Source organism: Sinohyriopsis cumingii, chromosome 18 (assembly GCF_028554795.1).
Source record: "Sinohyriopsis cumingii isolate HCF-2022 chromosome 18, ASM2855479v2, whole genome shotgun sequence".
Lineage (NCBI taxonomy): Eukaryota > Metazoa > Mollusca > Bivalvia > Unionida > Unionidae > Sinohyriopsis > Sinohyriopsis cumingii.
Genome location: NC_142978.1, coordinates 12,079,253 through 12,105,405, shown reverse-complemented (window position 1 = coordinate 12,105,405; position 26,153 = coordinate 12,079,253). Strand labels below are relative to the sequence as shown.

Here is a 26,153-nt window from a genome sequence, read left to right as displayed (position 1 = left end):
TATGAAAGCATTGCCGTAATCTGATTATGAAAACATTGCAGTAATCTGATTATGAAAGCGTTGCAGTAATCTGATTATAAAAGCATTACCGTAATCTGATTATGAAAGCATTGTCGTAATCTGATTATGAAAGCGTTGCCGTAATCTGATTATGAAAGCATTGCCGTAATCTGATTATGAAAGCATTGCCGTAATCTGATTATGAAAGCATTACCGTAATCTGATTATGAAAGCATTGTCGTAATCTGATTATGAAAGCGTTGCCGTAATCTGATTATGAAAGCATTGCCGTAATCTGATTATGAAAGCATTGCCGTAATCTGATTATGAAAGCATTGCGGTAATCTGATTATGGAAGCATTACAGTAATCTGATTATGAAAGCATTACCGTAATCTGATCTTTCGATTCGTGATTATATATATCAACATTATATACGTTATCACGGAAATGGGATGAGTATATATCATATCAAGAACAGTGGTGTTTGTGCTAGCAATAATACAATGCTTACAGGAAATTTGGTGGTTTCATACGCATCAATTTCTTTATCAGAATGTTGGTGGTATGAAAGGAACAATTATGATTATTGGAGCCATCAGTAATAGGGTTATCGGAACATTTGTGGTGTAAAAAATCACTAATAGGGTTATTGCAACATTAGTGATGGTGACAGCAGTACTATTCTTGTTGATACAGACGTAGTAAGAGCATTTAATAGGTACAGTAATACCGAAGTCGTCATAGAGTCAGAAATTACCGGATTAGTATGTGGTGGAGGTAGAAACATAAACAAATAATCTGAGGATGCAAATGTGGTGGAGCAATGGTAGTTATAAATGTAGTAACCGGACAATATCATTGTACGTAGCATAGGTAGTAACTGACTCTAAGTGGTGGTAAGGCAATAGTATTGTAATGTTGACAGAAATTGCGTCGTTATTGGGAGTGCAGGTAGAGATGGTAATTGTGGAATAACAGCATAATAGTTATGATACGTAATATGTTAGCTGTGGAGCAGTGGTAAGGGATGATATAAGATATAAATGATAACAATAATGCACTGATGTTACTATCATTAAAACCAATGATTTATTGATTTCTGGGCTGATGTAAGCGGCATTTCAACACACGAAATGATATATCGTGCAGAGATTGATGCTAAAAGTGACTTGCCATTAGACACTACTGTTTATTTCTTATCTCCCTAGAGAGAGTCTGTCATTGTAACCACAAAGTTGGTCTGTATAAAATGGTGAAAGAGGTAATATGACAGCAGTATTGATAGGAGTAGCGTTGATGGTTGTTTTAGTAGTACACACGTTGCGTTAGCATTATATATTAATATCACTGTTGTGGTCGCTAAATTCATTTTTGTTGTGGTAACGGCCTTACTCATCCATGCCAGTTGACAAAGTTTACGATGGCACCTCGTAGGTAGAAATATGAATACTGCTATTAACAAAATACTGCCCAACAACGAAAGAAGTGAACAATTACCATTTACTTTACGAAACCCACAACAATCTCCTTTATGAAACCATCCGGCCTGAAACAAGGCATACATTTGTTATTCAGAATATCATACCAAGAACGACATAACTGGAGGTGAAGTTTAGCATCAGTATTTAATGCAATCATATAGAGATAGTATTCCATACAATTCCGGGGTAGGTAATGCATGAATATTCCATATGAAGAGAGAGAGAGAGAGAGAGAGAGCAGACAGATAGATAGATATATAGATAGATATAGATAGACAGACAGCAGACAGATAGATAAATAGATAGATAGATAGATAGATAGATAGATAGACAGATAGATATAGATAGACAGACAGACAGACATACGGACGGAGGGACGGACAGACAGACAGACAGACATGTGCTCTGTTTTTTTTCTTCTCCAGGACATAATCTTACAAGAAAGACAGTATTGTGCATACGAGTTGCAAATTATACACTTTACAGCATAGATATGACATCAGTATTGTATAGGAAAAAAATTAATGAGTTTCGGTTTTAACGCATAAAGAGGAACAAGGAAGTTTTGAAGCAAGTCTAATCCACCAGTTTTTATATAAAACGATGCAAGGATCTTTTGTCTTGTTGGATTCCTTACTAGTTATGATAGATCATGTTCAGCAGGAATACAATGACAATTAATACAATTCACTTCAATCGTAAAGCATGTGAGTCATAACTGGAATGTAAAGGGGATTTTCGACGGTTTTCGATAAAATCTGGTTCAGTCGAACTGTTATAATATATATTATTTTCAGGCGTGCAGCCTATGGATCAGTATATCTACCAAGGTGCTACTCGGACTGTTTGTATCATCTGGCAGATTTATCATAGATTATGCGGTAGAGTCTGTCCTCTCTAAAGACATTGTATGCTAACTTTTCTGGACCTAACAATAGCCTGTCAATTACCCTTTGTACCTTAATGTTATTCCCTTCAAACTATGGCCACTGTTGTCATTACGGATGTAATCAAACTGGACTAATACTTAGTGTTCTAATCATCAGCTCTTATCATTTGGTTCGAGACCTTTAGGGAAAATAAAATGCAAATCCGAATCATTTCTGAAAATATACTCTGCACTAATGCACATATTTTTATGTCTGTCTTGCAGCGTTTTGATAATAATTGGTGTTTATTTTTTCATTTCTTATATGTTTTTTTTTCTTTCTAATTTACCTTGAGACTGACAATGGATTGTATGAGGTTGGAATATTCTTCTCAACTTTCTTTATACATGACAATGAATTAGTATGATGCTTTTTAATCAATATACTATTAATATAATGTTTACTTCGGCCCCGATTGGCCGGGTGGTCTAATGCGCTCTCCGTTACGGATCAATGCCATCTCACCTCTGTCTGCATGGGTTCGAGTCTAGGATTCGGCCAATGTGGATATGTCAGAAAGCTTGCCAGTAGCTTTTCGTGGGTCGGTAGCTCTTCCCAGGGTTTTCAAAGGTTGTTGCTCCACCATTAATACTGGCCGCCATGCATAACTTACTGTGTGCTGAAAAATGCCGTTAAACCCCACAACAAAAATAACATCTTTTCTTGCGATTGTACATCATTCCCCTTGCTATAACCAGTTATATTCTGGTTGCCTTCTTGTATCATACCATTTCTGACATAACGATATCAATTATAGTTCATATAATCGTCCCATTCTTTGCATCTATGGTTATGGTGTATTGTACCTTGCCACCTGGTTTACTGACTTGTCTATCGATATTGTAAGACATATGGTGTATAGGGTACATAGGGTACAATTCGTGTTTGATTTTATTGTATAGAAACGAATTTAAAAGACTGTAAAATTATCTTCCTATATATGTCATTCCCATTTGTAAAATGCCAAATTAGTTTGGTCAAAAATTATACTAGAGCTGTTATTAATTTTTGTTTAATCAACATTTAATATCATCTTTCTCATAGCTGTCGTGATCCGCTTGACAAATAAAAGTAGAAATATTCAATCTTTCAAGAGCTGTCGCGAACCGTTCGACCAATTTTGAGTAGAGATATCCAGTCTTTCCCATAGCTGTCGTGATTCGGCTTGATATACGTATATCTGGGGAGTTACTACACTTCAGAAGTCATTTACATTGCGTAGTTGAAGTGGACCAATTGTGTAAAATGAACAAACAAGACTAAACGTAAAAAAAGCTTTTAGCTCCGCCTCCATTTAGTTTGTGAAAGGTAATCTGTTAATAATCGTCTGCTCTCTGTTCAGGATTGACATTTGCTAGAGTCTCGTAGAATATCCGCTAAGGTAAAATATGTAATCTCTCTCTCTCTCTTGTGAATGTCATTATGTGTGTTAAGGACCAGCAGGTATCTCTACTTCACCTTATATATTTTGTTTGTTGTTGTGTGTATTTTTTTTTTTTTTTTTTTTTTTTTATAGAACTTGCGCTTGTGACGATCACCTTCTCCCATTGTTTTTGTATTTAGAGCAAGGTGTTGGATTGCAATTATTTGGTAGGGATCATCTATAACTAACGCTGTAATGTATTTTATGACATCATTAGCACAGTCTTGAAAGTTTATGAAATGAATTGGAAAATGGTTCATAGCATCACAAATGGAGTTTGATACCTCGTGTGAGCTTTTTGTCAGTAAAACTGGTATTACCTATATATGTATGAGTCAGAAACAAAGAACGGCGAGACATATGTACAGTACAACGTCCGATATTGTAAAAGTCATAGGCTGGAAAAATCCTTATCTTCGGCTATAATACAATCAAGAGAAAATGCGAAGGCTCGTTGTTGTTGTTGTTGTAAGGTTTAACGCAATTTTTCAGTACAAGATAGGCAATACATGGCGGCCAGTATAATTGGTGGAGGAAGAACCCTGGAAAACCCCGGGAAGAACCACCGGCCCACAAGAAGCTTTCTCACGTGCAAAGGCTCGTAAAGATTCCGAAACTGTGTCTTTTTTAAAGCACGTTCGTTAGCTAAACTATAACATATTGCTGAAGCCTGATTACCTTAAAACACGCAAACTGCTATAAACCTTTATCCAATCAACATTAATGATCCTTAAACTAGCGAATGTATCCGCTGGAAAAAATGTACCTCTCATAAGTCTTCGTTATGTTATGCATTCTCGATTTCATTTATATCTGATTATTTTATATTTATTTTAATTTTTTTGTTTGTTTGTCAGCTTTAAATGTTTATATTCTATTGCATGTTATTGTAATATATTCTTGTTTACGTGAATTTAATTTTTTTCCAGAAAACAGTTTGACCTTTACCGTTCATTTATAAACACTTAAAGCTGACCTTGTTCCCGACCTTAATTCAAAATAAGTAACAGCTACGTGAACAAGTTCTCTTTTTATTTTTATTTTGAGAATACTAAGGGTGAGATTGACGCTGTATTGGATACGTGACCCTCTACTCGTAAATAGTTTTTAGCGAAGTAAACATTTATTTTATTATTTCATTCTTAGAGTAAAATGATTGGTCTTTGTCAGGGCCACGTTGAACGTAAGTGATTCAATCATGATCACGTGACCCTCATCCAGGCATATGTTTTACGCAGTATTCATGATTTATACCGATGTTTATAGACCATTTATATAGTCATGGGCTTAAAACACTTTATTTAAATTCGTGTCCTTCTTTTGTAGACAGTTTTCCAGTTATATGTTAAATTACGATTATTTGGATTCTAAAAGATTAATTCGTTTCTCTGGACATATGTGTGTGCTCATATGGAATTCGCGAACAGAGACATTTCTGAAAAATTGTATTCGTTTTTCTAACACCGGAGTGTTATGTCTTGTGTTTCTACAAGGAAATATAGACAACAACACTGTACAAGATACAGCATACGTCATCGCCTTCCATATTGATTCTTCGTCAGGAATCGAACTTGAATTCATTAGAACTTCTAATTTATCATTCCCTGATTATTTTTGGATTATTTTTGCATTTGATTCTTAAAACTGTAAGTTCTTGGCTTTTTTCTTCTTCATTTTACAGTATTTGTCCAGGGAAGTGAATTATTTGTTAAGTTTTTTCAAAGCTTGTAGTTTTCACTCTTTCTTATGTTACTGTTTCTTCGAGCCTAAACACGTAACACTTAGCCAGACCATGCACGTCCTCATCTTCTATACTTATACATTTGATGAAATATAGCACATAGTATCATGTAAGCTTCACCCACAATTATCGCTACACAGCTATCGTAATTTGCTTTTATCTCGGCTATTTCGTTTCGTTCAACTTTACAAATACATTTTTTCCTTCCGAACACAAACTTTTTAATAATAATAATAATAATAATAACAATAATAATAAAAATACAAAATAATGATAATAATACTAATAATAACAATGACGGCTACGATGGTGATGACGATGACGATAAAGGCAACAACAACCAAAGGCATAAAAGGCAAATGCTGCCCTCGGTTCGTTACCTTAATATAACCCACTCGACACATGAAGTTGTAGATGTTTCTTTCTCGCCAAGTTATGGAAGTAACTCAACCTTTTTGTTTAGTGTTACATCTCACAAATATGTTCCTTGCCTATGAATTACATTATGTTGTTGTTATGGAATCTAATATATTTCAAACATCGGTGAGGGTCAAGGGTAAACGATAAATTCAGGGAAACAAACTTCGTTTATTACAAGGGTTCTAAAGTAGACTCAATGGATATTTTCTGCTCAGAATCCGTATTGTCTATTAAATACTCTTTCAATTTTTTTCTCCAAGATTAAATGCTGTCAGCTCCATATTAGAGTGAACTGGTGATTGTATGAAATTATAGACCTGGTGTAAACAACAGTATCATCAAAAAGAAAAGTAGCTGCGGTTGATGGGACAACGAACTACCAGCATGAAATTAATAATATTACAAAGCTTGCTTTTGATGTCTGTCTCAGGTGGGATTATAGCTTCACCCACTCCTCGCTCTCGCTCTCTCTCTCTCTCTCTCTCTCTCTCTCTCTATATATATATATATACACACACGGATGTGTGTGAGTGTGTGTGCTTCCTGGTCATATGTAAAATATCAGATGATATTAAATTATATATTATTAATACCTTTTTAGTATGCTGTGCACTGTATACTATTAATCCTTGCATATATATATATATATATATATATATATATATATATATATATATATATATATATATATATATATATATACCCCATTAAAGAGACAGTTGTTTTGCTATATTTGTTATAATTTTATTTATTGCCTTAGTCATATTTGTGGTAGTCTATCAGTATAATAAAAATATTCCAGGGGACGACTCAGGATGCCAGTTAGGTGGTGGAATATGCCAGGAAAACACTCTCCATTGTAGCGGATATTACATAAGCGGACTTTGTAGCAGGTCTAGAAGATGCTGTTTTACCAGCAGTAACGGTAAGTAATTCAAAAAAAATGTTCATGTTTCTCTTCTTTTTGTTTGAAATGAGGGTAGCACGCGACAATTTTGAAATATTTCACCTGCTTTGACAACATAATCAAGCTGCAGATTGGCATGACATTTAGTTAATTTATGTTTAAAAGTTTTATAATACTTTTGTGAATCTTTCTCCTGCATAGATACAGAATGGAATAAAATATTTAATCAAAGAAAAACTAATAATGCATAAATATATAATCTCTGTGTCTCGGGAGTAGATTTATCTTCTCTCCTTCTGTATGTATCACTAGAGAGACTGAGGTAGAAGTTTGGACGATCTGTTACTTTGAAAGAAGGCAGGAATAACGCAGTGAATTAATGGTATATTATTTTTTCTCAGGTTTAGCACCGTTTTTGTGAACGGTTTGCTGTATCATTTCCTACTGAAAAACTGCATTTATATTATTCTCTTATTAACCCTTAGGAATGTCCAGTCCAATTTTTGAATGTAAGTATATTAGTAACAATCATAATAACGTATGAAAAGACTCCAAATAGGTCTAACATTTACATTCGTGCAGGCTTCCACAATTCTTGACATGCCACGTAAAATAAAATGTCAAGAAATGAATGAAATACAAATGAAAGTGAATATTTTCTTTTACAACAACAATATAAAATAATAACTTGTCTGCGTTCCAAATCATCTTTATGTGATTTACAGATCCGATATCATGCTCCAACGTAAATATCGTGTCCCGGTCAGATTGGGGTGCTGTTCCGCCCAAGAATGTGAGCTATCTTAAACCACCGGTCCCATTTGTATTCATCCACCACACCGATACACAGTCCTGCAATGATCTAGAAAGCTGCAGCAAAATCCTTCGAAATATTCAGCATTTCCATATGCATGATCGAGGTAGGTAGTAACGTTTTGAAAGTTCATCTCACAGGGTTTTAAACAGTCTTTTTTGAAAGTCAATACATGTAATCTTGTATGCATCAGCCTACAGTGATTTGCATCCGTTCTATTCAATGAATGAAGTTAATATTACATATCCCATACATTAGTATTATTACTCAAATCCTATTAAACCAATTATAACCGCGATACATTGTACATTTTTTAATTATTTCGAATCGCAGAAGTATCAAAAACTGTTGACATTTTCTCTTTTACACGTGTACCATGGCAATTAGAAAACATAAGAGTTATACGCCTAGACCGTATTTTTATGTGTATGATCAATGATACCATATATGGACCCACAAACTCAAACTCTATACCCAGGCATTGGAAAATATTTTGAAATGATTAATTGTGTATGATCATTAACACAACCCATCTATCCCAAACCAAAATATAAAATAAAAATCAGATTTTTCTAGGCTATTATAAATATCGCTAACGGAAGGAGCTGTTCTGAATGTAATTAAGTTCAACCACGTTAGTCATCAGTCTTTTATTTATACACAGGATGGGATGATATTGCCTACAGCTTTCTCGTAGGAGAGGACGGAAATGCGTATGAAGGGCGAGGCTGGGACCGGATAGGAAGCCATACCAAGGGTTACAATGACCGTAGTCTAGGTTTTGCATTCATTGGAAACTACTCTAGCCATCTTCCACCTGCAACAGCGCTAAGTGCTGCTAAAAATCTGATCAAATGTGGGATCGAAAACGGAAAAATAACCACTGATTATTGCATGTACGGTCACAGAGATGTGCAAAATACCTCGTGTCCAGGTGAAGCTTTATACCGAGAAATTCGAACCTGGCCTCATTACAACTGTACAGATTTTACACTTTTCTACATGAGCAAAAGACGAACTGGGAAGCCCATTCGCTTTATTATGTCATAATGCAAATAATGCTACTTTTTCTATGTTTTGCGTAACGTGGCGTAATTCAAAGCAATAAACTGGTAATTCTAAAAATCTCTCGAAAACAGAAATCTGATCTGAAAACGAAGATTTCTTCGGCTTCATCTCCTTAAAAGATAGAGATCATCTTTTGATGCAAACTCTGAATGATTATGTACTTCACTCGCTAAGACGTCTTTTATGTTGTACTCCAAGATAAACACTTGACTTTCTAAACATTAAACTTCTGTTTTCATTAATGATTGTACATTTGCAATAGACTTTGATTGCTTGCCGTTGAAAGAATTCCCTAAACGCCAATAGGTGTAGCCAATAAATGCAATGACTTCTTGAATTTATTAGGTGAATGGTGAACCATACACTTACCATAAATGTAATAAGCTCCTGCAAATGTTATAATGATTTACTACATTGACATTTACAATATATTGCATCTAAATTAATTCATTAAATTGACAGTTAAAAGATATTTACATAAATATAATATTGTCCACAAAAAATTGCTTGAATGTATAGCTTTTACAATTTTTGCATGGTTGTGTTGAAAATAAGTTTGCCATAAATGCAACAACTCCTGTTAATGTAATAAATTGAATTACCGTTTCCGTAGTTTTTAATAATCATTATATTATAAGGTTAAAGCTGTTCCCAGATTAATACACTCAGTAAATGTAGTAAATTATACTAATAACTTGTACAGTGGTTACGTTAATGTGAATTTATTACATTTACTGACAGTTGCTATTTACTTTCGTAAATGTATTTAATTCTACCATGTTTTGTAGAGTGTACACTTACAGGAAATGTTACCTAATAATTCCAATGTAGATAAATGAAACGGATTTTCTGCAATAAGACACTGGTCTGAAATTTTTTAAACATCCATAAAGTATGTGACTCCTTTCGGTTTTTGTACTGTTTGCAGTATAAATAAACATTTCATTCACGTCGTTGTGCAACGATTGTTTTATATTATAAAACATTTATTCAGAAAATAAATATAAATTCAACCCTTTTTATAGTTTTTCAAATATTCTTTGATGGAAATGCATAGTTTACATTTAGTACAAAATGGCCGATTACCGTGACTTTTCGATGCAATTTACTGCGGACGTTTTTGAACAATTAGATGACAAGGAGTTAAAAGAAATAATAGTAGCGATTGAAGCAGATGAATATGGATTTGACGATAATGCGATGGATGTTACAAACACTGAAAATGAACAACATATTGATAACTCCCTTAACACAGCACCCCAAAGGGCCCCGAGTGGCCGAGTGATCTAAAGCGCTCTTCGTTACGGATCACTGCCATCTCACCTCTGTCTGCGTCAGTTCGAGTCTCGGATTCGTCCAACGTGGGTATGTGAGAAAGCTTGCCAGTAGCTTCTCGTGGGTCGGAGGTTCTTTTTAGGGTTTTCCCGAGTTTTTCCTCCACCAGTAATACTGGCCTCCATGTATAGCCTATCGTGTGGTGAAAAACGGCGTTAAACCCAACAACAACAACAACAACACCCCAAAGACCTCAGTCAACCTTACCTCACACAACAACAACAATAATAGCGTGGGAACTGGGTCGTTCAATTTTGAGGCAGCTGAGGGATATAAACCAAGGTCCAAGAAATTATCTGAGGAGAACTTAAAAGCTATTGAAATAAATCCATACTCAGAAACTACTAAACAAAACACAAAATGGGACAATTGGCGTTTTCAGTGGTACTTTTTAAAAAATTAAACGTGTGTGGGTGTTGGTGGCATGGTAAATATGACCACTTACATAAAAAAAACAGTATTTATGAGACCATTGTTCAAAGACTGAATAAAGTTTTGTAAATGGTAAAACTACCACCTCCACCAATGTGAAATAACTTCATTGAAAAATGTATATAATAGTCCATAAAGGTGATTGTTTTGCTAATTTAAATTATTTTGGATGTGTAGTCATTAATTCCTTCAGGCACTCAACTATGCAATCAAACAAAGGATATGGCCGGTTTTGCGAACAACTTTACATATAACATCTGACCTTTGGATTGTATTTACTTTGTGAATGATTAGATAAAATGTACACATCGATAATACCCAACCATGATCAATTAATCCTATAATATTTGCTCTCTTGTTTGAATTAAAGTGGAATGCATGCGCTTCCTTAATGCCAATTCTATTTTATTAAACATTTTCGCAAACTATTGCTGCAACAGTTTTCAGGTCATTTAAATTATAAAATGATAAGTAAACTTCTTATTTGACAAACTCAATTACCCTGCTATATCAAAAAATACAATAGGTTAAACATGTTGCTGATACGCATCTTCCTCTATGGTACTTCATTCAGTTATACGATGATACTCCAGACGGATATACGATGATATTCCAGACGGATATACGATGATACTCCAGACGGATATACGATGATGCTCCAGACGGATATACGATGAAACTTCAGTATGATATTCGATGATACTTCAATCAGATATACGATGATACTCCATTCAGATATACGATGATACTCCAGACGGATATACGATGATACTCAGTTCAGATATACGATAATACTCCTTTCAGATATACGATGATACTCCAGACGGATATACGATGATTCTTTAGTTGGATATACGATGATACTTCAGTCAGATATACGATGATAATCCAGTCAGATATACGATGATACTTCAGTCGGATGCAATTTACTGCGGACGTTTTTGAACAATTAGATGACAAGGAGTTAAAAGAAATAATAGCAGCGATTGAAGCAGATGAATATGGATTTGACGATAATGCGATGGATGTTACAAACACTGAAAATGAACAACATATTGATAACTCCCTTAACACAGCACCCCAAAGGGCCCCGAGTGGCCGAGTGGTCTAAAGCGCTCTTCGTTACGGATCACTGCCATCTCACCTCTGTCTGCGTCGGTTCGAGTCTCGGATTCGTCCAACGTGGGTATGTGAGAAAGCTCGCCAGTAGCTTCTCGTGGGTCGGTGGTTCTTTCCGGTGTTCTTCCTCCACCATTAATACTGGCCGCCATATATAGCCTATCGTGTGCTGAAAAATAGTGTTAAACCCTACAACAACAACTACAAATCATACATACGTAAATACATACATACATACATACATACATACATACATACATACATTTTGTCTTTGGAAATATGTAAAACATCTAATGTGCAATGTTTCCCAAAAATCATGCACGACCATAAGTAGGAAACAAAATTCCCTCTTACAAGATTCCTACTTGGCAGTCTTAAGAAACATTTTGTAGGCTTCAACAGCTCTTTCTCGAACCGGAAACATTATGTACATTTGACTGAATAATAATAATAATAATAATAATAATAATAATATTATTATTATTATTATTATTGTTGTTGTTGTTGTTGTTGTTGTTGTTATTATTGTTATTATTAAGCTGTACCGCGAACTAATAGTGAATTATCTTATTTCATTTTGACAAGGACTCAAGACACAAAAGAACGGAATGAAACCGGAAATAAATAGCTAGTGGAGCGGTACTTTAGTATACAAGTGCCTAGTTTTGAGCTCCATAAAATTCTGCATATGTTGCATGCGAATTTGTAAATTTAAAAAACGGGATACAAAATATTCACAAACCACAACATTGCATTGTATACAAATACAAATGTCAATGAGTCCTTGACCAATATGCCATTGTATAACAGAAACAATTGTCAAAGAGTCATTGCCCAATATAGCATTGTATACAGATACAAATGTCAATGAGTCCTTGACCATTTTGGCATTGTATACTGATACAATTGTCAATGAGTCCTTGACCAATTTGGCATTGTATACAGGTACATATGTCAATGAGTCCTTGACCAATATAACGTTGCATACAGATACAAATGTCAATGAGACCTTGACCAATATAACGTTGCATACAGATACAAATGTCAATGAGTCCTCGACCAACATAACGTTGTATACTGATACAAATGTCCATGAGCCCTTGGCCAATATAGCATTGTATACAGATACAAATGTCAATGAGTCCTTGACCAATATAGCATTGTATACAGATACAAATGTCAAAGAGTCCTTGACCAATATAACGTTGTATACATATATAAATGTCAAAGAGTCCTTGACCAATATAACGTTGTATACATATATAAATGTCAATGAGTCCTTGACCAATATAACGTTGTATACATATACAAATGTCAATGAGTCCTTGACCAATATAGCATTGTATACAGATACAAATGTCAATGAGTCCTATAGCATTGTATACAGATACAAATGTCAATGAGTCCTTGACCAATTTAACATTGTATACATATACAAATGTCAATGAGTCCTTGACCAATATAATGTTGTATACATATACAAATGTCAGTGAGTCCTTGACCAATATAGCATTGTATACATATACAAATGTCAATGAGTCCTTGACCAATATAGCATTGTATACAGATACAAATGTCAATGAGTCCTTCACCAATATAGCATTGTATACAGATACAAATGTCAATGAGTCCTCGACCAATATAGCATTGTATACAGATACAAATGTCAATGAGTCCTCGACCAATGTAGCATTGTATACATATACAAATGTCAATGAGTCCATGACCAATATAACGTTGTGTACATATACAAATGTCAATGAGTCCTTGACCAGTATAACGTTGTATACATATACAAATGCCAACGAGGTCTTGACCAATATAACGTTGTATACATATACAAATGTCAATGAGTCATTGCCCAATATAGCATTGTATACATATACAAATGGCAATGAGTCCTTGACCAATATAGCATTGTATACATATACAAATGTCAATGAGTCCTTGACCAATATAACGTTGTATACATATACAAATGTCAATGAGTCCTCGACCAATATAACGTTGTATACATATACAAATGCCAATGAGTCCTCGACGAATATAACGTTGTATACAGATACAAATGTCAATGAGACCTTGACCAATATAACGTTGCATACAGATACAAATGTCAATGAGACCTTGACCAATATAACGTTGCATACAGATACAAATGTCAATGAGTCCTCGACCAATGTAACGTTGTATACAGATACAAATGTTAATGAGTCCTCGACCAATATAACGATGTATACAGATACAAATGTCAATGAGTCCTCGACCAATATAACGTTATATACAGATATAAATGTCAATGAGTCCTCGACCAATATAACGATGTATACAGATACAAATGTCAATGAGTCCTCGACCAATGTAACGTTGTATACAGATACAAATGTTAATGAGTCCTCGACCAATATAGCGTTGTATACAGATACAAATATCAATGAGTCCTTGACCAATATAGCATTAGTGCTAACATAATATTTTGGTGATGTTTTATAATGTCGATGGAAAATTGTTTGCAACAAAAGGCAATAAACATGAATATTTCAAAAAATAATTCAAAATGAAAAGATGTTTTTGAAGTAGGTATACGACTACTTAGTAATGTAAAAGGTGCTATTAGCGCGAATGCATTATATACTGAAGTACTGCTAACTGCAACCTTTACCTGCCCATAAAGAAGTCCCACAAGAAACGAATATCTGCATTTACACATCCGTCTCCTCTTAGTGTGTTTTGTACGAGACCTTCTCGACAAATTTAGCCATAAGCAGTGGATATCTCTCGTTGATTTGACGATTAGATAACATGTTTGATCAAAAAAAATTTCGGCGGAGCTTTTTCAGTTCCGGATGATATTTTCTTCGAAACGTCGAATGTCTCACGTACAAAATAGCATGTAGATATATAGTGATGTTAATCTCGAGCACTAATGTAACAAGGCAAAAGACTAGAGGGCTACGGCACTGTCGTTCTGTGAATTGACTATAGAAGAACGTTTGTAGTATGCAAAACGAAACCAAAATAACATACAAAGATAGCTAAATAGAAGATTATCCTTTTGTACAATAAATATAAAAAATTATGTTAACTGTATTATAAAACATAATTCCAACCATAAATGCTACAAACAACCTTTTTAAAATTGATTGTCATGTATCGTTTTTCTTTGCCCTCCTTGGTACTCATGTAGTTGTTTTCAGATGAAATGATCAGGAATATTTTGAGACAAAATATGACTACCATTGATATCAGACTAAGAACAATTATAATTAGAATCGAAACATTAATTGATGCATTTGATAGAGGATAGGACCTTCGTTCCGTTAAATATTCGGAAATAAAAAGAGAAAACATTTACCGAGGGAGTTACTATCAGCTTAACAATAATAACGTCTTTCGATAAATATGATGAAAGAATCCGTTCCTGAGAATTGGGAAGGTTATTGACATTATCATCTAATTCCACATTAGATGTCGTCATCATGGTTAGATCAATGTTATTGACGAAATGAAGGTCACTGTATCGTACGAAAATAAAATATCTACGTTTTTTCGATCATATCAGCATATAATCAATAAATCGACTGGATTAAGCAGTAATTACGCATCACAGTCTTGATAATCTTATTTCTTCTTATGAGATAACCCCACATATACACTACGACACGTATTCAATAAACTCTCTGTTAAATAAGTAAAGTTATTAGACTTTAATAGCCGATGTACTAAGGCGACATACCTATCAAACAACCGACGTACTAAGGCGACATACCTATCAAACAACCGACGTACTAAGGCGACATACCTATCAAACAACCGACGTACTAAGGCGACATACCTATCAAACAACCAACGTACTAAGGCGACATACTTATCAAACAACCGACGTACTAAGGCGACATACCTATCAAACAACCGACGTACTAAGGCGACATACCTATCAAACAAGCGACGTACTAAGGCGACATACCTATCAAACAACCGACGTACTAAGGCGACATACCTATCAAACAACCGACGTACTAAGGCGACATACTTATCAAACAACCGACGTACTAAGGCGACATACCTATCAAACAACCGACGTACTAAGGCGACATACCTATCAAACAACCGACGTACTAAGGCGACATACCTATCAAACAACCGACGTACTAAGGCGATATACCTATCAAACAACCGACGTACTAAGGCGACATACCTATCAAACAACCGACGTACTAAGGCGACATACCTATCAAACAACCGACGTACTAAGGCGACATACCTATCAAACAACCAACGTACTAAGGCGACATACCTATCAAACAAACGAAATATGATTAATACTCTCCCTTTTCTGATTTCCACTTTGAACGCATTTTGGCGTTTGCCAGAAAAATTATACATTTATAAAGGTTCCTGTCGACAATGTTTTGCTAACCAGCGGTTTAATACAGACGAGTTTCTATCAACATGAAAAGGTTCCACAGGTTGGTACATGCGAATATAAATGGTTCAGTGAGTAAAACCGTACCAGTAATAAGCATAACAAATGACATGCATAGCATTTTGTATATGGATTGAATTTCTGGGTTTAAAGCCATTTTTCACCACATCATAGGCTATACTTGGAGGCCAGCACAACTGGTAGAGGAATAATTGGAAAAACTCAAGGAAGAACCAACGACGGAATGCAACATGCAAGCTTCCCACATACAGACACTGGCTGAGTGGACAGATATGAGATGACAGTGATCGCTAAAAGCGAGCTTCTTTGACCACTCGGCCACCCTTGTAAATGATCAAACCTATTATACTGCTGCACTACAGAATAAAGTATTACAAACCTGAAACTCTAATTGTAAGTGTCACATAATATTGGAACTCAGTTATGTGCTATAAATGTCATTGAGTGCCTTTTGAAAAGACTTTAAGAACCTTTGTTAAATGGTATTATATATCATTTCATGACGGTGTAATTAAAATCGAAAAGAGATTATAAAAATATTCAGACAATCAGAATAATAGACAAGAGTAGTGAATAGGGGCACCCTAGCGACAATGGGAATTAGCATTAAAAACACCCCTGGGTCAATCTAGCGACAATGGAAATTTAACATGGAGAAAAATCGTGGGTCAATCTAGCGACAATGGAAATTTAACATGGAGAAAAATCGTGGGTCAATCTACCGACAAGGGGAATTTAACATGGCAATAAATCGTGGGTCACTCTACGGCCAAGGGAATTTAACATGGGATTTTTTTAAAAATTTTTTTTTAAAAAAGGGTAGGCAATTCAAAGACTATCTCTTTTCGAGAAATATGGCTGGCCCTGAAAAGGGCCTTTGGGTTTATGTTAATATGCCCTTAACATAAAGGGCATCTGCAACATCTTCTTCTTCTTCTTAGGCTTCGTCGAATGGTAGGTCCATAAACTAAAACTCTTTTCAGGCATCCTTGCCTCTCCACGTAAATTCTACGTATCCATAGGCTCGTGTCGGTCCTGTTGACAACGGTCCACTTGGATCGGACATACATGAGCATGTCCGTCCTGAACATCATCGTTGACACAAGGGTTGAAGATTCAACGTCTGTCCACATGTTGAGGCTCTTAGAATAGGTGAATCAATGCAGTGAACGGCGCTTATTTATAGGGGCGGAAAGGATTGAAACGGATTGAGTTCATTTACCAATCCGAACACGCGTTACAGAATTCAGTCAGCTCGCATCCAATCCGAAGAGAGCAGTCTGTGACGTCACGTAGTCAATATAGATTCGCTAGCGCTTGTGTGCAGTCAATCTATGCGACAGTGATTCAACATGACGGAAACTCAGAAAACGATCCAGTGGGGTGCACCAGCAGGGGAGACTGCCCAAGGGAACCCGGACTTACTTTCAGAAGAGGTGAATTGGGATTTTGTGGATTTTCTCTCCTCGCAAGAATTTGTTCCGGAACCTTCGTTACTTTCTTCATTACCGCAAGTGGAGAATTTTAGACAGAGACAGAAAGAAGAATTGGAGAAATTTATACAACGACAAAAGGAAGCGGAACAGACTTTTCTCCTACAGCAACAGCAACAAGAAGAAGAGGTAAGAAAAAAACAACAGCAACAACAGCAAGAAGAAGTAGCAGCAAAGAAACAAGAGGGTGAAAATCAAACGGTCACGGTACTGTTGGACATTTTAGCGGAGTTAAGAAGTCTGAAACAAATGTATCAGACTTCTTTATCACGACCGAAGAGAATACGACCTTCCCGAGCCAAACATGTCAACCCTGTGACTAAGCCTACCGTACCACCCTTAGTGATTTCAACTCAATCATTATCATCATTACGCAGTCCAGAAGTAGGCCTTGGCCGTGGCAAAGGCTTAAGGCAGTTAAAATTGATTGCTTAAACTCACCCCTGCACCATAAAGAAAAAGGCCCTTTTCAGGGCCACCCACATTTCTCGAAAAGAAATACAATTTCAATTTGCCAATAACTCAAAAAAAGTACGTGTCTGTGTATGAGTGCGTGAGTGTAGCTTCTTATTTTAAAATCAAAACTCAAAGACTCTTACCTTATATCATTCATTTATTCTTTTCTCCATTTTTTACAATCCAATTCACAATTCACAACACAACACTTTAATAAAAAGTTCATTGATTTCTTCTGTCTCCTTGTTTAGTCTCTCTGTTTTTTGAATTTCTTCACCGTCACACTCTTTTCCTCTTCTTCTTCCTCCTCGCTTTCTTCCCTTCTTCTTTTTTTCTCCTGTTTCTTTTTCTTCACCTGTCTTCTTTCTTCCTCAGAAGAATCCCTCTCTTCCTCAGAAGAATCCCTCTCTTCTTCTGAAGAATCCCTCTTTTCTTCTGACTCCTCTTGTTTCTTTTTTGGGCAATCTGGAGACCAATGTCCTTTTTCTTGACAATGATAACAGGTATCTTGACTTTTGTCTCTTCTAACCCCTTTTTTTCTTTTTTGACGGTCTGGACACTCTGAAGACCAATGCCCTTTCTTCTGACAGATATAGCAAGTATCTTGACTTTTATCTCGAAAGGAAGGAGAGTAGTCCGTAGGCTGGTCTGAAGAGAATTTTCTAATGACCCCTCGCAAAGCTCTGACGAAACGTTCCATCTGGTCAGTCTCTTCCATCGTTGTGCTCGGCTCGAGAGTGAAATGAATAGTGAAAGGACAAGACACACACCCTTTTATATACGCTGGTCTGCTATGACTATAAAGTAGTTTATGGTGTTTGAACTTAAGTCATTTGACTTTTTGCTTTCAAGATGAAACGATCCCATTCATTCGAGAAGAAAGAAGAAGAAAGTAAGAGGCAGAAACGTGATCTATCGCCTCGTACCAGGGCTGAGATCTTGGCACAAATTCATGCCAGTGATTTTGAAGAGGACATGAGTGAACCAGAATCCGAACCCTCTAAACCAAGTTCACCGCCCTTAGTCAACCCTGAAAAGTACTATTCCATTCGAGAGACGGAAAAGCGCTCCTCTAGAAAATTTAGAACCACGGCTTACAAATACACGGTGAAGTTTAAAGATTTCAAGGCTGAAGTGCCGTTAGAGAAAGCAGAAGTGTTCATCACCGAGGTGTGGGATTCTTTGCTTACTGCACTCAAGCGACAATGTCAACCCAAAGAAGACGATCGCTTGAGACTTTCCATACAACACGACGGTTTGAAATCCCCTGTTTGGATCGAGTTTAGCACCCCTGCAGAATTGACTGCTTCCAAAGTCATGGACAAGATTCAACACGTACAACAATCTAATGATCAGTTTGACATCACCGATGGTAAAGCCACACTGGACATGACCCACGTCTCTCCTCCTCAAGGGACAGGACGCAAAAAGATGTTATTGGTGGACGACCTTCGCAACACCAAAACGAGTCTCGTCCGAATTAACAACCCTCATGACCAGATGTGTTTAGCTCGTGCCATCGTGGTGGGACGAACCTATGCCAACAAGAACGACACGGTAGAATGGAAAAGAACCTGGAAAACTATTCAACGATCCGATCGAGCCAAACAACGAAATGAAGCAGAACTCCTGTTACAACAAGCCGGACTGTCCAAAGACACACCCTGTGGCATTCCTGAGATGCAAAAATTGCAAGATACCCTAGCTCCACGATACACCTTGAAAGTGCACCCTCAAGAAGTGCGCGGACCTCTGTTGTTTCGAGGCCAAGATTTTAAGGATGGAAAATACATTCACCTTTATCATCACGATGAACATTTCGATACCATTACCAGTATCACTGGATTTCTGGGATATGTTTATTATTGTGAGAAATGTGACCATGGTTATAATAATCGAGAGCAACACAAGCATTGTGGATCGAAATGCTCAGGATGTTTGGCCTCTTCACCCTGTCTGAGCGAAGAACCAGTGCCTTGTTCAACTTGTCTGCGCACGTTTGTCAGCCCTACCTGTTACCAACAACATTTGAAGACGCAAGGTTCACAGAAGAAATGCGCTTGTCAACTGCTGAGATTGTGCCCTACGTGTGAACAAGTCATATGTACCAATGCTGCCAAGGCACACGTATGTCGAGGAAAGAAAAAATGTCACATTTGTCACCACATCGTGGACTTGGAACACCAATGTTACGTGCAAAAATACCAACCCCCACCAGAGAAAGAGGACGGTCACAAGAAGAAAGGCAATTTCATCTTTTTCGATTTCGAATGCATGCAAGAGACCGGCATTCACATTCCTAATTTCTGCGTGGCTCATCGAGCGTGCGAGAAGTGCATTCAAGAACCTATCTTCAGTCATTGCCCTCACTGCAGCAAGATTCCCGGAGGGCGTGAAAAAATCTTTCGGGGACCTAACACGTTAGCCGATTTTGCCCAATGGGTCTTAGACCCCGTCGACAATACGTGGAGCCAAGAGGACATCGAACGTTACGGAGATTGTCATCGTCATGCCACGGTGATGGCTCACAATTTCTCCGGATACGATGGACAGTTTCTTCTCAGATACTATACGGAACAAGGCACCGAACGTCCTAAAGTCACTTTGAACGGAGCCAAAATCATTTTCATGCAAGTGGGACAAGTGCAGTTTAAAGATTCGATGAGTTACTTGGCCATGCCTTTGAGTCGAATGCCTAAAACGTTTGGAATGACAGAAATGGCTAAAGGGTACTTTCCACACTTTTTCAATACGGAAGCCAATCAACATGCCGTTCTACCCCATTTACCAGAGGTTCACTATTACGACCCCGACAACATGCGTACCGAACAACGAGAAGCTTTCTACGCTTGGTACCAGATTCACGCCTCGGACCCTTTCGACTTTCAGGAAGAAATGCTAAAGTATTGTCGTTCCGACGTGGACATTTTACGGCGTTGCTGTGGAAAATTTCGAGAACTGTTCATGGAACACGGAGGGGTCGATCCTTTGAAAGAAGCTTGCACCATTGCCAAAGCGTGTTCCTTAGTGTACCGCCAACGATTCATGCCTGAAAACACCGTGGCTGTCATCAGTCCTCAAACGACCCACTATGTCAAGCGTCAATACTCGGTCAAAGCCCTACGTTGGTTACATTACTTGTGCGACAAGGAAGACAAATGGATTCAGCATGCCCGCAACGGAGGAGGCGAAAAGACCATCGGAACGTATTCGGTCGATGGTTGGGACTTAGAAAACCCCAAGATCGTGTACGAGTTTAACGGTTGCTTATTTCACGGATGTCCCGTCTGTTACCCTGACCGTGGCACTAAAAATCAGTTTTTGCAACGAACCATGGAAGACTTGTACCAGGACACTTGTCAGCGACGTCTAAAGTTAGAACAGCAAGGATACCAAGTGGTGGAAATGTGGGAACACGAGTACGATCACCGTTTGAAAACCGATCCCGAGTTTAAACGCCTCGTGGAAAGTTACCAGTTCATGGACCCGCTGAACCCGAGGGATAGTTTGTACGGAGGAAGGACCAATGCCACCTGTTTGCTGTACCAAGCCGACGAAAAGAAAGGAGAAGAAATCAAATACTTGGACGTGTGTTCGCTGTATCCCTACGTGTGCAAATATTGTCGCTTTCCTGTAGGGCACCCACAATTGTTCACGGAACACATCGACCTGAAAAACATTCGACAATACGAAGGCTTGATCAAGTGCAAAGTTTTGCCTCCCACGAACCTATACCATCCCGTCTTACCTCACCATTGTCAAGGCAAATTGATGTTTCCCTTGTGCCGTACTTGTGCCGAAACGTGCAACCAGGACCAACCTTGTCAGCACAGCCAGGAAGAACGGGCCTTGACGGGAACCTGGGTCAGCGTAGAATTGTTCAAAGCTCTGGACATGGGATACCAACTGTTAGAAGTGTACGAAATTTGCCACTTTCCCAAGACACAACAGTACCACAAGGGTGACCCTACTCAGAAAGGCATTTTCGCTGACTACGTGGATGCCTTTTTGAAACTGAAACAAGAAGCCAGCGGCTATCCTTCCTGGTGTCACACTCCCGAAGACCAAATACAATTCAAAGAGAAATACTACGAACAAGAAGGCATCACCTTAGACCACATCGAGAAAAACGAAGGCAGGCGATCGTTTGCCAAAGTGATGTTAAATTGCTTGTGGGGTAAAATGGCACAACGACCGTGTTTACCCAAGACGGAATATTTGACAGAACCTTCCCGCTACTTCCAGATGATTCACGACAAAACCAAATACATGAAACACGTGGACGTTGTTCGAGAGAATTTGATCTTGGTCAATTACGAAGAAGATCTGGACTTTGTACAAGACGACCCTTTTGGAAATGTCATCATTGCGGCTTACGTGACAGCCCATGCTCGCTTAAAATTGTACGAAGCTTTAGAACTGTTAGAAGAACGCGTCCTGTACTTTGACACGGACAGTTGCATTTACATCCATCACCCGATTCAACATCACCCTGACATCGAAGGAGACCGTTTAGGAGCCTGGACAGACGAGCATCCCGACGACAAGATTCTAAGTTTCGTCAGTGGCGGTCCCAAAAATTACGGCTACGAATACCGGGACAAACAAGGAGAAGTGCACACGACGTGCAAAGTGAAAGGACTGACTCTGAATTATCGTACCAGTCGAGTGGTCAACTTTGGGGTATTGAAAGAAGCCTTGCAATCGGGAGAGGATGGAAACTTTAAAGTGACCACCTACCAACCGAACAAAATTGTACGTTTACCCACTCACCACATCGTCAGTCGGCCCTTGGAAAAAGTCTATCAAATTGTATACCAGAAGCGAGTTCGACTTCCCAATCATTTCACCTTACCGTACGGTCACGTCGGTATTGGTCTGTATATAAAAAAGGAACCCTAGGCAAGATCGATAGTTCATTGTGACTACCAAGACCGAGCGAACAAGATGAATACTTTGAAAAAGACATCGTTTCAGTTTGGGGATTGTAAAAAAGCTGTATCTTTCTCTAGTGTGACTAATACTGGATGGATAAGACCCAGACATTGCGACGGAAAATGTCCGGAAGGAAACTGCGATTGTCCATGTGGTTACCATTGTAATTGCGTAACGGAGTTTGCAGACGAGTGCGATTGTGAGCCTTGCGATGGGACCGATGCTGTACGTTGTGACCTGAGCGATGCCGTAAAGCATCATGGGAACTTTAGTGCCCCTACCCCTATCATGGAAAGTGATGCTGTGCGTGTCAAACCTGTGGGGTGCGAAAGCGATGCTGCTCGTCCTCTTGGACATTTTACTGGGTTTCGTTTTAAAGGGGAATGTTCACCTTCACGTCTACCCCCCTACGGATGTCATCCAGCCCTGAGCAAACTCCTGTTCATGTCACCCAACCCTCATCGAAACGAACCTGTGAAAGACGAATATTCGTTTCCTGTGCGTTTGTCGGAATACTGCGACTTTGAAAATCGTCTTCAATCGTTCAAAGGAAAATGGCCAAAGTATCTGGGAGGACCGACCCCCGAAGAATTAGCCAGAGCCGGATTTTTCTACTTGGGCGAAGGAGATAAAGTCAAGTGCTTCAGTTGCGGTGTGTCACTTCACCACTGGGAACCGCAAGATTCGGCCTACGTTGAACATGCTCGATGGTCACCGAATTGTCATTACTTACCCTTAGTGGGACCGAGACATTGAAGTAACTTCTTACCATAATAATTTGTTCATGGATACTTTACAAGAGAACATTCGTGCTTTGCCTGTGGAGTTGAGAGAACACATTTACCGAGAGCTGGTCAAAATACAAGTGAAACGTAAAGAACAATTGCATCCGTTACGTCACCGGTGTTTGAACCACTGGTACCTGAAGGCTATACAAGGATTGATTCAATTGAAAGTGTTCCATCGGACAGACATTGATCAACGATCCTCTAGTTTTAAAAAGGATTGGTTTGGTATGGACGATTGTAGTTACATCATTGTAAACGTACTGCATCGAATTCCAGAGGAAGAGTTAACGAATTACCAACATCTTGAACACAATGTCAACTTGGTGAAAGAGGAAACTTCTGAACGAATTGTAATGTGTAGATTAGTGACTCAACGATTTAAATTCGACACTGAAGTGAAACCATGTTTGTGCAAAGAGTACATTTCTTGTGTCAGACCAAAGAGGATTTAGTATGACCTATTCATGGATACTTTGCTAGAGAACATTCGTGCTTTGCCTGTGGAGTTGAGAGAACGCATTTACCGAGAACTGATCAAAATACAAGTGAAACGCAAACTCAAAGTGATTCATCCGTTTTTAAATTATGCTCTGTTCCAAAGTACAAGAAGACTGATTATGAGTGGATATTACATTAGGCACAAAGTTAAACGAGGCTATTGGCTACCACCCAGCGATTCCAAAAACAGTGTATATACTTATGGATACTTTACAAGAGTACATTTTGGGCTTGCCTGAGGAGTTGAGAGAAAGGATTTATCGAGAGTTGGTGAAAATACAAGTGAAACGTAAAGAACAATTGCATCCGTTACGTCACCAGATCTTTAACCACTGGTACCTGAATGGTATAAGAGGACTGATTCGTCAGAAATTTTTTCACTGGTCAGACCTTGTTGAATACTTTCAGTATATGAATGATGATGATGGGCTAGACGTTCGTAATTTTGGTTACTTGGAGATTCACTTACTGCAACGTATTGAGGAAGACGAGTTAAAGGATTACCAACATTTGTTACATGGAATCTGCTTAGAAAAAGACGAAACATCTAGACAAACTCTGGCGTTTCAGTTACAGTATGTAACATTTAAATTCCCTACTGGAGAACGAACGTGTTTGGTTAGAAATTACCTTTATTGCTTCCGAAACAAAGACACTATAAAATCAAGTTGCCATGCCACGGATTATGTCACATATCATTCAACAGATTCCGTGGAAGGAACTCAATGACCATATTCAAACCGTGGATCATTACCATCAATTATTACAAGAACTATATCCATTCAATTTGGGACGACAAGTGGTGTGTGTCTTAGTGACTTGTTTTCTGGGATTTCGTTTACCAGCCGATTCCTTGTGGACTCTTTACGATCAGTACTTACCACCTCCATGGCCTTAAATGGTCACGAAAAACTCCTTTTGCTCAAAGCCTTGCGTTTTCATCTGGATACTTCTCGACCTCAACAGGAAAAAAAGATTCGTCAACTTTTAGCTACCCAAGACGTGTATGACGATGTGTGTGTAGCTTGTGACTTACATCCCCATTGGACAGATGTTCGTGATTGGAAAAAGGGGGGTTTTGAGGCTTGGACCCAAGAAGTGGCCCAGTATGCACAAGAGTTGTTCAAGGAAAAAAGTTACTTTTCAACCCGTGTTAGTGACGGTGCCAGAAGAACCCGTCACCGAGAACAACCACTCGTTTCAGGACAGGACTGTCATGGACATGCCTGAAAGGTCATTCCGGGAGGACACTTGTGTGACAATACCTCATGTAGAGACTGTAAGAACATTACACACTGTCCCTAGGACATCTTGGTTAACCAAAACATGTTGTACAGACACTTGTTTATATTCCACTTTGATCGCTTTGCTGTGTTTTATATTCCTGTACATCACTATTTGGGTTGTATGTATTTTTGTCTTTCGTGTTCATATTTGAAACATTCAATAAACGTGTTCTGAAAAAGTATATAAACTCTTGTCTTGTTTGTTTTTTCGTGTCACAAGTGACATTTCTCATACCATGGCTACCTCTGCTGTCTCTGCTCCCTCTTCCTCTACTGTCAAAGTCATCGACGAACACTTAGATCGTGCCAGTTGGGAGGCTTTGTATCTTCGCCATCCCTTTAACATGCTCATTGCTGGACCTAGCGGTTCAGGCAAAACCGAATTCGTCAAACGTTTGATCGAACATAAACATCATTTGATCGATCGGCCCCCTCAACGGATCGTGTGGTGTTACAAAGAGTGGCAATCGGCGTACAACCTCTTGCGAGAAAGTCAAGGCGATTCCATCGTGTTTGTGGAAGGCATTCCTAAAGAAGACGATGGCATCGTCTCTGACTCCCGTCTAACCCATTTGGTCA

At 38.1% G+C, this 26,153-nt stretch overlaps 1 protein-coding gene across 2 annotated transcripts; it reads left to right on the top strand.

Annotated features, from left to right (window-relative positions):
- Window positions 1–3,649: 3,649 nt before the first annotated feature.
- Window positions 3,650–9,803, top strand: LOC149776076 (peptidoglycan recognition protein 1-like). Of its 2 annotated transcripts, none has more exons than XM_089942334.1 (5): window positions 3,650–3,793; window positions 6,257–6,426; window positions 6,799–6,921; window positions 7,629–7,823; window positions 8,382–9,803. In XM_089942334.1, the coding sequence occupies exons 2-5, from the start codon at window positions 6,360–6,362 to the stop codon at window positions 8,765–8,767; spliced, it is 771 nt and encodes a 256-aa protein (XP_089798460.1). In that variant the 5' UTR covers window positions 3,650–3,793; window positions 6,257–6,359; the 3' UTR covers window positions 8,768–9,803. The 2 variants fall into 2 exon arrangements, with proteins under 2 accessions (XP_089798460.1, XP_089798461.1); XM_089942335.1 differs by lacking the exon at window positions 3,650–3,793 and adding an exon at window positions 3,832–3,855.
- Window positions 9,804–26,153: the final 16,350 nt, after the last annotated feature.

Bases quoted from the DNA above. Each gene is read 5' to 3' on its own strand.
- LOC149776076 (XM_089942334.1), top strand. From the start codon at position 6,360: ATGGGACAACGAACTACCAGCATGAAATTAATAATATTACAAAGCTTG. The intron at 6,922-7,628 runs GTAAGTAATTCA...TGTGATTTACAG, and splicing joins CTGTTTTACCAGCAGTAACG to ATCCGATATCATGCTCCAAC. The intron at 7,824-8,381 runs GTAGGTAGTAAC...ATTTATACACAG, and splicing joins TTTCCATATGCATGATCGAG to GATGGGATGATATTGCCTAC.